This window comes from Myotis brandtii, unplaced genomic scaffold (genome assembly GCF_000412655.1).
Source record: "Myotis brandtii unplaced genomic scaffold, ASM41265v1 scaffold388, whole genome shotgun sequence".
Lineage (NCBI taxonomy): Eukaryota > Metazoa > Chordata > Mammalia > Chiroptera > Vespertilionidae > Myotis > Myotis brandtii.
Window position 1 is genome coordinate 2,295,371 of NW_005364882.1, and position 12,447 is coordinate 2,307,817.

The window sequence follows — 12,447 nt, forward strand, 5'->3', positions numbered from 1 at the left end:
GGAGTGTGCAGGAGGTAGCTGATCGATGTTTCTCTCTCACTGATGTTTCTAACTTTCTATCCCTCTCCCCTCCTCTCTGTAAAAAATCAATAAAATATATAAAAATAAAAATAAAAATAAAGAGTAGGCCTTCTTTCCCCCAGCTGCGGGCACCGGCTTCCCTCTGGCACCTGGGACCGGGGCTGCTTCTCTCTGGCCGCTGGCAGGCACCGCACCGGGACCAGCTTCGCTTTGGCCTAGCTTCATCAGGAAGGAAGTCCGGTCTAATTAGCATATTACCCTTTTATTATTGTAGATTATTGTATTATTTTCCATATGACAACTATAAACCTACTTTTGCCTTGCCCTATACTTAAATTCTGTTTATTGCAATGGATTGATATGTCTTTTTAGTCTCTTTTAATCAGTTAGTTTTCCCTTCATCACTTTTTTTCTCCCTTGGTATAGTATTTTATTGAGGAAACAGGCCTATAGAGTTTTCCAGTTTCCCACATTAACTGACATAAATTATTACAGATTGTTTGTTGAAATAGTTGTCAAAGAAATGTGAATATCTGGAACCAAAGTCACCTACAACCAAAGTTAGAACGAAAACACTATGAGTTAGTAAACAAAAAGGGGGAAAGCCCATAAAAAATGGACAGCTTTACGATTTACCAACACAAATAAGTAATCATATCTCCCTTTTTCACTTAAGTATATTCAACTACCAATAAAGTAACCAGTATAAATCTTACTTGTACAGAGTACAAATAGAAAATTTGATAGTACTCACCAGTCTTCATTTCCAATAAGCGCTTTTTCTTTTGTTGGCGTTCAAGCCTTTCTTTCTCTGCCAATTCTTGGGCTATTCTGACACGTTTTTGTTTTTCCTCTGCTTCTCTTTTTTTGACATTTTCCTTTAATGCTTGCTATAAAACAAATTAATTTTGAAAAATGATCAATTTTAACCACAGTGATTCCACACCAAAAAATGGAGAATTATTAATCTGTAGAACTGTGATTAAATATCTTTTAAATAATGGTTACTTATTATATTAGTAACCCAGTCTTTTAAAAGATTAGCATACGAACCCTTATTAAATATGTCAGGTATCATGTCATGTATCTATAAATACAACTGTTATGTTTAAAGCACCTGCATCTTAGTGAAATCAACTAAGAGAAGGGAGACAGAAACTAAAAATAAAAACCATTTAAATTACAAATCAAAACTGTTTTTCTATATATATTTCCAAAAGAATATCTAGTGGATGTATTAAAGTCTATACCTCCTCTGCAAAGTAAACTATTGAATACAAGTAAAGTAGTTGAGCAAATAATAAAAACGAGCTGAAAATATGTAATAGCTCCTTTACACTACAATCATTTAACAATTTTTTTCATATAGGCAGAAGTGTCATAAGGATGACTAAATAAACACTTGGCATTTTAAGTGAAAGCTCTTTGTCCATCAAAACAAATAACATGGAAGCTATAAAAAGATCTCTATAGATATATGACCAGTTAAGTTCTTATTTTCTAAGTACTATACAAATCAAGAAATGCCTCTCATGTTGCAAGAGTGGGAATTAGCAGGTAAACATGGATTTTTCTAAGTTCCAACAAACAGCATGGAGTTTGTATTCTCAGTACCAATGAAACCAAACAGGTTATCTAATTGCTAGTTTATCAATAATAATATTGAATAGAAAAGTGTATAATTAAACTTAACAAGTAGGTGGTTCATCTTGTTTTGGGGAAGGTGTTAATTCCTCCTTTACTGTAATATTTTTTAACCCTAGAAATACTGTAAGATTTTCCTTAGAAATCAAATAATAAAGTTTAATATTATTAATCCAAACAATAAAAGGAAAAGTACAACAGGAAAAAGGGAACAAAAAGCATAGAGAGAATACTAATTAAATCCATCCATCCAATAAATACTTACTGAGATTCTGAGTAGCACATGATACTATTTAAAGACGAGATATATTTATAGCTCTAAAACATGCTTACATTCTGTGTGATAGGGTGGGGCAGAAGGCAAAGATAGGCAATAAACAATAAATTTGATAAATATAGTACTATTCAAAAAACAGAGTGATGTGATGGAATGCCTGGGGAGCTACTTTATATTTGGTTGTCAGTAAGGCCTCACTCACTGATTTGATTCAAGCTGAATTTGAATGGCAAGGAGTTAGCTAGGTGATGATCTGGGAGGAAGAATAAATGCAAAGGCTATTGGCAGGTTGGAGAGAAAGGCAACCAGTATAGAGGTGTAAGGTGAGGTCAGGAGTTCTGAGGCCTGATCATTTAGTATTTATGGTCCTAGGCCAGAATGTAAAACTATGCACTCTAAGACACAAGTACTAATCAACCACCTTTGTTTCAAAGTATCTTTTCAAAGGTATTTGTATAATGCAGTGACTTGGGAGATGGAGGTAATGTCTACCTATTAAGCAAATGGATTTATTTGCTGTACAGTATAGTAGATGGGAAAAGGTGGGTAAGTTAGTCTTATTATCTCTTTAAAAAGATTGTGTTCCCGCCCTAACCGGTTTGGCTCAGTGGATAGGGCGTCGGCCTGCGGACTCAAGGGTCCCAGGTTCAATTCCAGTTAAGGGCATGTACCCTGGTTGTGAGCACATAACCAGTAGGGAGTGTGCAGGAGGCAGCTGGTCAAGGTTTCTCTCTCATCGATGTTTCTAACTCTCTATCCCTCTCCCTTCCTCTCTGTAAAAAGATCAATAAAATATATTTTAAAAAATAAAAAGATTGTGTTTCCTAAGTTTAGATTTTTCTCTAGTAAGACAAACTACTAAGCATGCAGGTATTAGACCCTCTTAACATTGCCCTATGAGAATTCAGGCTCAGGAATCTACAAAATTGTTACTCTGGCTATTGCCATTGATGTAACAAACTGTTCTTTGTCTCTGACCCCACAGTCTGTGTCTTCTGCCAACATCCATGGAATGCTAACAAGGTAAATTCTCATACTCTTCACAGTTCATGATGTATTAACACATTATTGTTGCTAAGCTATGGAATACCAGCTGCAATAATGAATGCTTTAATGTGCAAACCTTCCAATCTACAAAATGGATTCTGTAGTCTCCATTATGGTACAGAATGGTTAAGTATTTGTTCACTATAACAAGAGTAGAAAGAGGCAGAGGCAAGATTAACTGTAACCTATGTTTTTTTCTACCATGTTTCTTCATGCTATGTTAGCATATGTTAACTGTCAGCTATAAGACAACAAATGCTATAAAAATCAACATAAGTTAGGAACACAGGAGAAGCAACCTTTTTTTAAAAAGCATGATTTCAGAGACAAGTATGTACATCTGTGTGTTTGTGTGTGCATGTGCACCCATGTATGTATGTGTAGGGGAGATGGTGTAGGAAGAATGGATTGTGGTGGAGGAAAAGATAAGCAAATATTCAGAAATCAAAACAGTATTTCTTGCTTGAATAAAGTGAATAAAAGGAAATGGCGATAGATTAGAAAAATATATATCATGTTGCTTATTTATAAAACTTATTAAAGTACAAAATTTTCTGATGCAAATTTTCCACTTTAATGACTGGATGCATTTGAATGAGAACATTTAATAGAGTACCTATTACCAGATATAACTGCCACACCTTTTTAGTATTCCACTGGGCAATAAAAAGTCAAAATTACTTGTCAGGACCTTTAAAAATAATGTTTATATTTAGAAATAAGGTCTGAAGTAATTTTTAAAGTTATTTTGCTTTATGGAAAATGCACTATTGATTTTCATTTAAGAGCCTATCTCATTTAAAACATATCTTATTCTGACATTATACCTATTAGGAGAAGAATTTAGCTGGAAAAATACCAACAGACAGCATAGAAATAGGTATTTAGTCTAAAACTAATATTCCAGTTCTAATAGTAATTTGGAATTTTCTTTTATTCTAAATGTTGAAAAGCAAAAGTAGCCTAAAGTAGAAAAGCTGAATAGTTTTAAAACCACATTATTGAAAAAAACAATTGCCTCTTAGTTACTTTAATTTTAAATTCAAAGCCAGAAAGAAAAGTTAAGGTTGAGCCATACATAAAGATAATTAGCTATAAGACAATGATTTTTTAAAATCATCTTATTCTTGACCTAGTTTACTATTTATTCAATTGACAAATAAATTGCACTGCTACCAACTATTTTTGGCTATGTTGTACCACAAGAAATTATTTGAGTGCTTGCACAACTTCCCAGACAGAGTCTGCCACAGGCTCTTGTCTGAAAGCTCTGTGAGTTTACCAGTCTGCATGCAATACCCATTTAGTCAGGAGCAAAGACCTCTTTTCAAACAAAAAAAATGACAACCAACACAATAGGTGCAGATGAATCAGCAAAATACATATTTTTTGGTGTGCCCCAGAATTTTAGTAATTAGTTTATGTATGCCATGAGATGAAAAAGGTTGAAAATTGATGCTCTATAGCAATGACTAGAGGGTTCTAAAACTTTACTCAATTTTGACTATTCATTTCAAAGGCATAATCGATAATTTATCTGACTTCCTAAGGCTCAATGCTTTTTATGGTGATAGCAGATTCTAGAATATATTAAAAGTACATAGGTATGTTAATAAATATGTGTATATAACAATATATAGAGATGTTAACAAATGTGGGGGGGTATTCTAGAAATAAAACACATGAACTCACAATTATTTTCCACCTATAATTTATGTTTTCTACATAACTAATATGACAAGAATATACCACATCTAGTTAAAATATACATTATAGCATCATGTAACATATTTTCTCTCAGAGAAACCATCATCCACAGCCAGTAAATTTAAGTGTGTGTGTGCATGTGTGAAATATTTAAGTCTAGGAGAGTGTAGTTAATCCTCACTAGGTTGTGGCTATTATCATAAACATTATCATTTAGTTTTTTGTTTTTTTAAATTGCATCATCCTTATAAATGTGACTTGCTTTTTTTTAAGATTCATATTTAGCTTCCTCTATTTGATTAAGATGTGAGGACTTTTTTTAAAAAAACATTTTTTTGATTGATCTTAGAGAGGGAGAGGGAGAGAGATAGAAACATCAATGATGAGAGGAAATCATTGATCAGCTGCCTCCTGCACACCCCCCACTGGGGATTGAGCCCACAACCCAGGCATGTGCCCCTGACTGGAATCGAACCCTGACCTCCTGGTTCATAGGTCGAATCTCAACCAGAGCCTCACCAGGCTGGGACTTGCTTTTTTCACTCAACATTATGTTTCTAAGATTTACCCATATTTTAATGTATAAATTATGCCTCATTTTCATTGCTTATAATACTAAGTTATGTTTAATTATTTACTCTCCTATCAGTGGGACCTGGGTTGTTTCCGATTTGGGGCTATCATATACAGTACAGATACAAACATTTTTGTACATGTCTACCTATGTATATATATGAGTTTTTTAATAGTACATCCCATTAGTTGGTTCTTAAATATGTTTAGAAACTGGTGGCAGCCATTCTTTAAGTGGATGTTTGCTGGTGATTTTCTGTTCTAAAAATACACATACATAAAAGATCTGAGTCCCATTGCAAAATTTTACAATGTGAGTTATGGTCAAAAGTTTGAAAATCACTGGTCTCTCTGATAGGAGTAAAGTTGATGATTATAAGGAGATATTCATCTTCAATCTTACTAGATGATGTCAATGTATTTTCAAAGTGGTTGTGTCGATGGATATCCCTTTGGGATCATAGCACACATACCACCAAACTGTCATTGTCAGTCTTCTATTTGGCAGGGATATAATGGTATCCAATCATGCTTATAACTTATATTTCCTATTCTGTGAAATGCCATTCAGATCTTTTACTCACTTTTCCATTAGGTTGTTCATCATGTTCTTAATGATTTGTACTACTTAAATATTTATATACTTTCAGTAAATGGAAGTTCTTAAATTTATGTAGTCAAAAATCTTTTTCATATTGCTGGTACCTGTTATACCTTATTTAAGAAATCCTTCCCTAATTCAAAGACAAAGCTATTCTCCTATATTTCCTTCTAAAGTTTTAATGATGCTGTTCTCTTCACATTTCAGTATGTACTTTATCTGGAAGCAATGCTTTTGAATAGTATGAACCGGGGATACAATTTACTTTTTTTCACATTGAAAACTAGCTGACCCATAGACATTTCCCTACTAGCTTATCACTGCAGATTGATCTTCAAAGCCACTTCTCTAAATTCCAAGCAGCCATAATATGTGTTGAAGTTTTAGGGCTGTTTTAGTCCATTTGGTCAAGATAACCATGTTTGTACTGGTAATACTCTGTCTTAATTATCATGGTTTCTGCCTTATCTTTTTTCTTTAAAAAATCTTCACTATTCTTGGGCCTTTGCTCTGTCATCTATATTTCAAAATGTACTTACCAAGGCTTTTGAAAAGGCCTATTAGGATTTTGAATAGAATTGCTCTGATTTTGTAGATTACAGAGAATTGATATTTTTACAATATTGAGTCTTTCTATTTATGAATGTCATGTGGCTCTCCATTAACTTAGGTCTTTTTAAGTCTTTTGAAAAAAATGCATACGTTTTTTTCCATTCATGTTTTAGACATTTTATGTTACATTTATTCTCTGTGTCTTCTCAATTGCTCTTGTTAAATTGACTTTTAAAAAGCATCATTTTTAATATTTAGTAACTAATATATATTTAAATATTCCATTGATAAAAGTCCTTATTTCTAATAATTTTCCTATAGACTCCTTTTTGTATTATTCATAGGCAATCATAATGAAGTTAATTTCTTCATTTTCAATTTTTATACTTTTTCTTTCTTGTCTCATCAAACTGTACTAGCTAGAAGCTAAATCCCCATGATTAGGTTGGGGGTTTCCACTTTGTCCTAGTTTCCTATTTACAGGTAGAAATGTTCAAGTAGTTTATTTAAGTCTGTCATCTTGTTTTAAAACCTGAACAAGGACTGAATTTTATAGAATGTTTTTCTCAATCTACTGTAACTCTTAATGTGGTAAGTTATGTTTATAAATATCTACACTAATAAAAGAGAAACATGGTAATTAGCGTACGACCGCTACCCTTCCCATTGGCTAATCAGCATATCCTTATGCAAATTAACTGTCAGCCAAGATGGCGGCCAATGTGGTAAGTTATGTTTATAAATATCTATATATATAAAAGCCCAGTAACCGAATGGTGGAAATACCAGAACGACTGGTTGACCAGTCGCTATGATGCGCACTGACCACCAGGGGGCAGACACTCAATGCAAGAGCTGCCCCCTGATGGTCAGTGAGCTCCCACAGTGGGAGTGCCACTTGGCTGACTAGGATGAGAGGCCCAGGGTGAGGTTGAGTCTCTGCACCTATCAAATACCTGAGACAATCCAGACTCTGGCCACTAGCTAATGAAGGCACTCTAAGGTGTGTTCTAGAAAGAGAGCGGGGAGCTGGTATAGGTGAATGGCAAGAGGGGACATGACTGTGGACCCTCCGGGGAGGCTGTCCTGATGGCTGAGGATCCTGGAGCATGGCTGCCTTGAACATCCCTGATGGTGTCACCAACCTGGCATCACACATCAAGGACATTCACCGAGTGGCTTTGGGGTGCAAAGCTCTTTGCCAGGTTCCTCCAGGACACAGAACACACCTTTACCCAAGACATTACCCCGAAATATCAGCTCAGACTAATCTCCTCATTCAATAGCCACTCAGAGGGCGGGTCAAAGGCCGCTTAGCTGACCAGGATGAGAGGCGCTCCCACAGTGGGCTGATCCCCACAGGCCACGCCCCCCACCAGTGCACCACTCCATGCACTAGTTCTCTAGTTCTAATATAAAACCAAACTTTCATTTCTGGGATAAACTCAACTTGTAACTGAAGAATTTCTCTTTTTGAACATTTGGTCATAATGTATTTTTTATACACTCTATTAGTTTGTAATAATCACTTCATTAAAATATAGTAAAACAACAGTAAAACTTTCTGGGCCAAGTATTTAGTTTGCCAGATTTGAAATGTCATCAAATTAAAAATTAGCTGAAGGCTTATTCAAGCTTTCTAGTTCTTTTAAAGTCAATTTCAATATGTAATTTTTTTTTTTCCTCTCTAGGAACTTACCTATTTCATCAACTTTTCCAATTCTGGCCTACAAATTTTTGTAGTATGCTCTTATCTCTTTACTATCTTCTGTATCTGTCTTCATATTCCTTTTATATTCTCAATATTATTTATTTTTTCTTGATTAATTTTTTTCAGAAGTTTATCCAATTAACTTGTCCTTTCAAACCAACCTCATTTTGGCTTTTAAAAACTTCCCTCTTAAGTCAGTTTCTTCTTCATTTCCCTCCTTTTATTCTCTAGTTATATAATTCCTTTTTAATTTCTAAAGTCAGATGCTTACCTTGTTAATTCTCATCCTTTCTGATTTTTTAGTATAAGCACTTAGGATATAAATTTCTTTATACCACTATTATTTCATCCCACAAATTTTGGTGTGGAGTATTTTCAATATTGTTCAGGTCTATATTTTTTCTATGATTTCTACCTTGATACCTAATATGTGTTTTTTTAAATAATCTTTTTTTTGATTGATTTCAAAGAGGAAGGGAGAGGGAGATGGAAACATCAATGATGAGAGAAACATTGATCAGCAGCCTCCTGTACACCCCACACAAGGGACCCAGTCCACAACCCAGGGAATGTGCCCTGACCAGGAATCAAACCATGAACCCCTTGTTCATAGGTCAATGCTCAACCACCAAGCCACACTGGCAGGGCCCTAATGTGTTTTTCAAAATGTTCAAAATAGAAGTTTAAATTTCATCCTTGTTTGATTTATTTCTAACTTCATGTTATTATTGTGGTCAATGCATGAAGCTGATATTTAATTATCAAGATCTCTTTCATGTTATCAAGATCTCTTTCATGATCTGTAGTATATGATTAATCTAACAAAAGTTCCACTTGTGACTGAGAAGAATATGTTCTTTAATTGTAGAGTGCTGTTCTGTATGTTAATAAAATCAAGTCAGTTAATTTAATTGTTTACAGCTCCCATGTCTTTAATATTTTTCTAACTTACCAATAAGTTAGAGGACTTTGTTGAAGTTTCCCAATATAATGCTGACTCTGTCAATTTATTTCTAGAGTTTATCATTTTTACATGATTATTTTGGTGCTATGTTATTATGCACATGCAAACTTTAAAATTGTACCTTTCTGGTGAATTACATTTTCTATCATCTTGAAGTAATATTCCCTTGTCTTAAGTCTACTTTACTTGTTTTTAACATAGTTTCCCCTTTTCTGTTGATTAATGTTTTCCTTGTATTTCATTAACTGTTCTGTTACTGCAAACTTTTCTGTATTCTTGAATTTATAGGTAGGCATCAAAAAGCATAAAGCTAGACTTTGCTTTTTGTCCAATGTTATAGTCTTTAAAAAATTATATTGTTGCCCTGATCGGTTTGGCTCAGTGGATAGAGCATCGGCCTGCGGACTGAAGGGTCCCAGGTTCGATTCCAGTCAAGGGCATGTACCTTGGTTGCGGGCACATCCCCAGTAGGGGGTGTGCAGGAGGCAGCTGATCGATGTTTCTCTCTCATCGATGTTTCTAACTCTCTATCCCTCTCCCTTCCGCTCTGTAAAAAAATCAATGAAATATTTTTAAAAATTATATTGTGATTTATAAAACACTAGAGGCCTAGTGCACGAATTCGTGTACGGGTGTGGTCGGGCCAGCCCAGCCCGATCAGAGATGATTGGGCCGGGCCAGCTTCGGGGAGGGGATGCAGGAAGTTGCCCAGCTGGCCCCGCTCCTGATCGGGATGTGGGGGGCCGATCAAGTGCGGGGCTGGCAGGGGGAAGGGACCGCGGGTGGTTGGCGGGCTGGCCCCGCCTCCTGGTCTAACTTCCAGTCGAGGGGACAATTTGCATATTAGCCTTTTATTATATAGGATTGTTCCCACCACCTTACATCATTCTTTCTATTTGCCCTGCTTTATCTACCGTATGCTCCTTTTATTTTCTCCTGTTTTTATTTGGTTACACGTCTTTCTTGCTCTATTTCTCCCCTTAAAGTCTGGAATTTTTACTGGATATGTCTATCCTCTTACTAGGCATCCTTGTAATTTTATCACATAAATTAACAACTTAATGAGGCCTAAATATTATATCTTTACCTGCTTTCCTCCTCTTGTATGTACAGAGAACATAAAAGACCTGACCTTCAAAAATCTCTTTCAATTTATTTAACTAAGTTGTCCAATAGTTAAGCTGTCTCCTATTTCTACAAAACAAGCTACACATTGTTTCATTTTATACTTTATTCTTTACATTAAGTTTCATGGTGCATATGTCTTCTTGTCTCTCAAACCTTTCTTTGAAGGCAGGGGCAAGGGAATTGCTGCTTCTTTAAATATATCCTTCAGACCAGGGGTCAGCAAACTATAGTCCTTGGTGGGCCAACCCGTTATGGTAAATAGAGTATTCTTGGAACATAGCCACACACGCTCATTTACATACTGCTTATGGCTGCTTTTGCACTGCTACAGTACAGCTGAGTAGTTGCAAAAGACTGTGTGGCCTGCAAAGCTAAAATTTTTACTAGCTGGCCCTCTAAAGAGTTTGCCAATTCCTGCTTTAGAAGATCCTTTAAGGCAGCGGTTCTCAACCTGTGGGTCGCGACCCCTTTGGCAGTCGAACGACCCTTTCACAGGGGTCGCCTAAGACCATCCTGCATATCAGATATTTACATTAACGATTCATAATAGTAGCAACATTACAGTTATGAAGTAGCAACGAAAATAATTTTATGGTTGGGTCACAACATGAGGAACTGTATTTAAAGGGCCAGAAGGTTGAGAACCACTATTCTACAGAAAGCCACTGTTCACCTGACAGCAGCAGGCTTTATCCCACTCTGGGCCCTCGCAGCTGCCCTTGGGATTCATGCTGTCCTGTCTCCACCCACACCTTGATCAATCTTGCAGGCGATAAATCTTCCTTCGATTGTCCTCATTTGCGTGCGCCTTTGGTCTCCTTTTGACTGAGACGGGTGCACCACGGGATGGCTGTCTGGGATGCGGGGGGAGGACACCGGTGGGGGACGATCCAGTTCCTAAAATACGGCGTTCCCCTTAGGAGACATTGTCAAGCATCCCGAGCTGCTCTCGGGAAAACAAACGAGGTGGCAGGGCGTGGGGTTGTTGGAGAGGCGCCTGGCGCGCCCGCTCTCTGCACAGCTGTCCTGGCTGTCAGACAAGGTGGCGTCCTCTATGGAAGTTTACACACTGTCACTTAGATGAGAAAAACTGATCCCCAGGGAATCGGCAGCAATCAGTGAGTCATCGCAGATGCCACTACGGGGCGAGACAGCGGTGGGCCCTGGCTGGCCCAAAGCCTCTTCTCCTTTCCTTTGGGGACGTCAGGTAGTGTTGGGAATGTGCTGAATTGTGAGTAGCAAAAATTACTAGTTGCACACTTAATCATTGTGAATACTGATCGAGCGCTGCATGCCAGGCACCGTGTGGTGCCCTCCCTCTGCCTTGGCCCGTGCAGCCCAGCTTCATCTGGAAGGTCATCTGGATGGTCGTTCTGCTGTTTGGTGTAATTAGTATATTAGCTCTTTATTATATAGGATTATAGTTGACATTCAATGTTATTATATACTAGTTTCAGGTGTATGGTATAGTGGTTAGTCAATTATATACTTTACAAAGTCATCCCCCTGATAATTCAAATACCCATATTGCCTATATTTCCTATGCTACATCCCCATGACTATTCTGTAACTACAAATTTGTACTTCTTAATCCCTTCACCTTTTTCACCCAGTCCCTCCCCTCTGGCAGCCATCAGTCTGTTCTCTGTATCTGTGAGTCTCTTTCTATTTTGTTTGTTTGTTTTGTTCTTCAGATTCCACATGTAAGTAAAATCCTATGGTATTGGGCTTTCTCTGTCTGACTCATTTCGCTCAGCATGATACCCTCTAGGTCCATCCGTGTTGTTGTGAATGACCTATTCACATAGTTTTGATGCTATTTCCTAAGGACAGTGACCCAGACTGTGTTGTGCTAAGAACACAGCTGCTTCCTTCCTGTGATCATTGGCTCACAAAGGGAGCTGGGCCTGAACTCCAGATGACCTTCCCTGAGAAGCAGAAGACTACACTCAAGTCCGCTGTGACACCCTAGAGTAGCGGTTCTCAACCTGTGGGTCGCGACCCCTTTGGCGGTCGAATGACCCTTTTACCGGGGTCGCCTAAGACCATCCTGCATATCAGATATTTACATTACGATTCATAACAGTAGCAACATTACAGTTATGAAGTAGCAACGAAAATAATTTTATGGTTGGGTCACAACATGAGGAACTGTATTTAAAGGGCCAGAAGGTTGAGAACCACTGCAGTAAGGGAAAAATATTTGTGGAAAATGCCCTCTT

General features: G+C 37.0%; 1 protein-coding gene across 1 annotated transcript in view; it reads right to left on the reverse strand.

The window, feature by feature from the left end:
- Window positions 1-12,447, reverse strand: part of DIAPH3 (diaphanous-related formin 3) — a 505,494-nt gene that overhangs the window by 152,991 nt on the left and 340,056 nt on the right. The window contains exon 24 of the mRNA XM_005872674.2: window positions 776-911. Coding sequence (XP_005872736.1) covers window positions 776-911 — 136 coding nt within the window. The remainder of the gene's footprint in view (window positions 1-775; window positions 912-12,447) is intronic.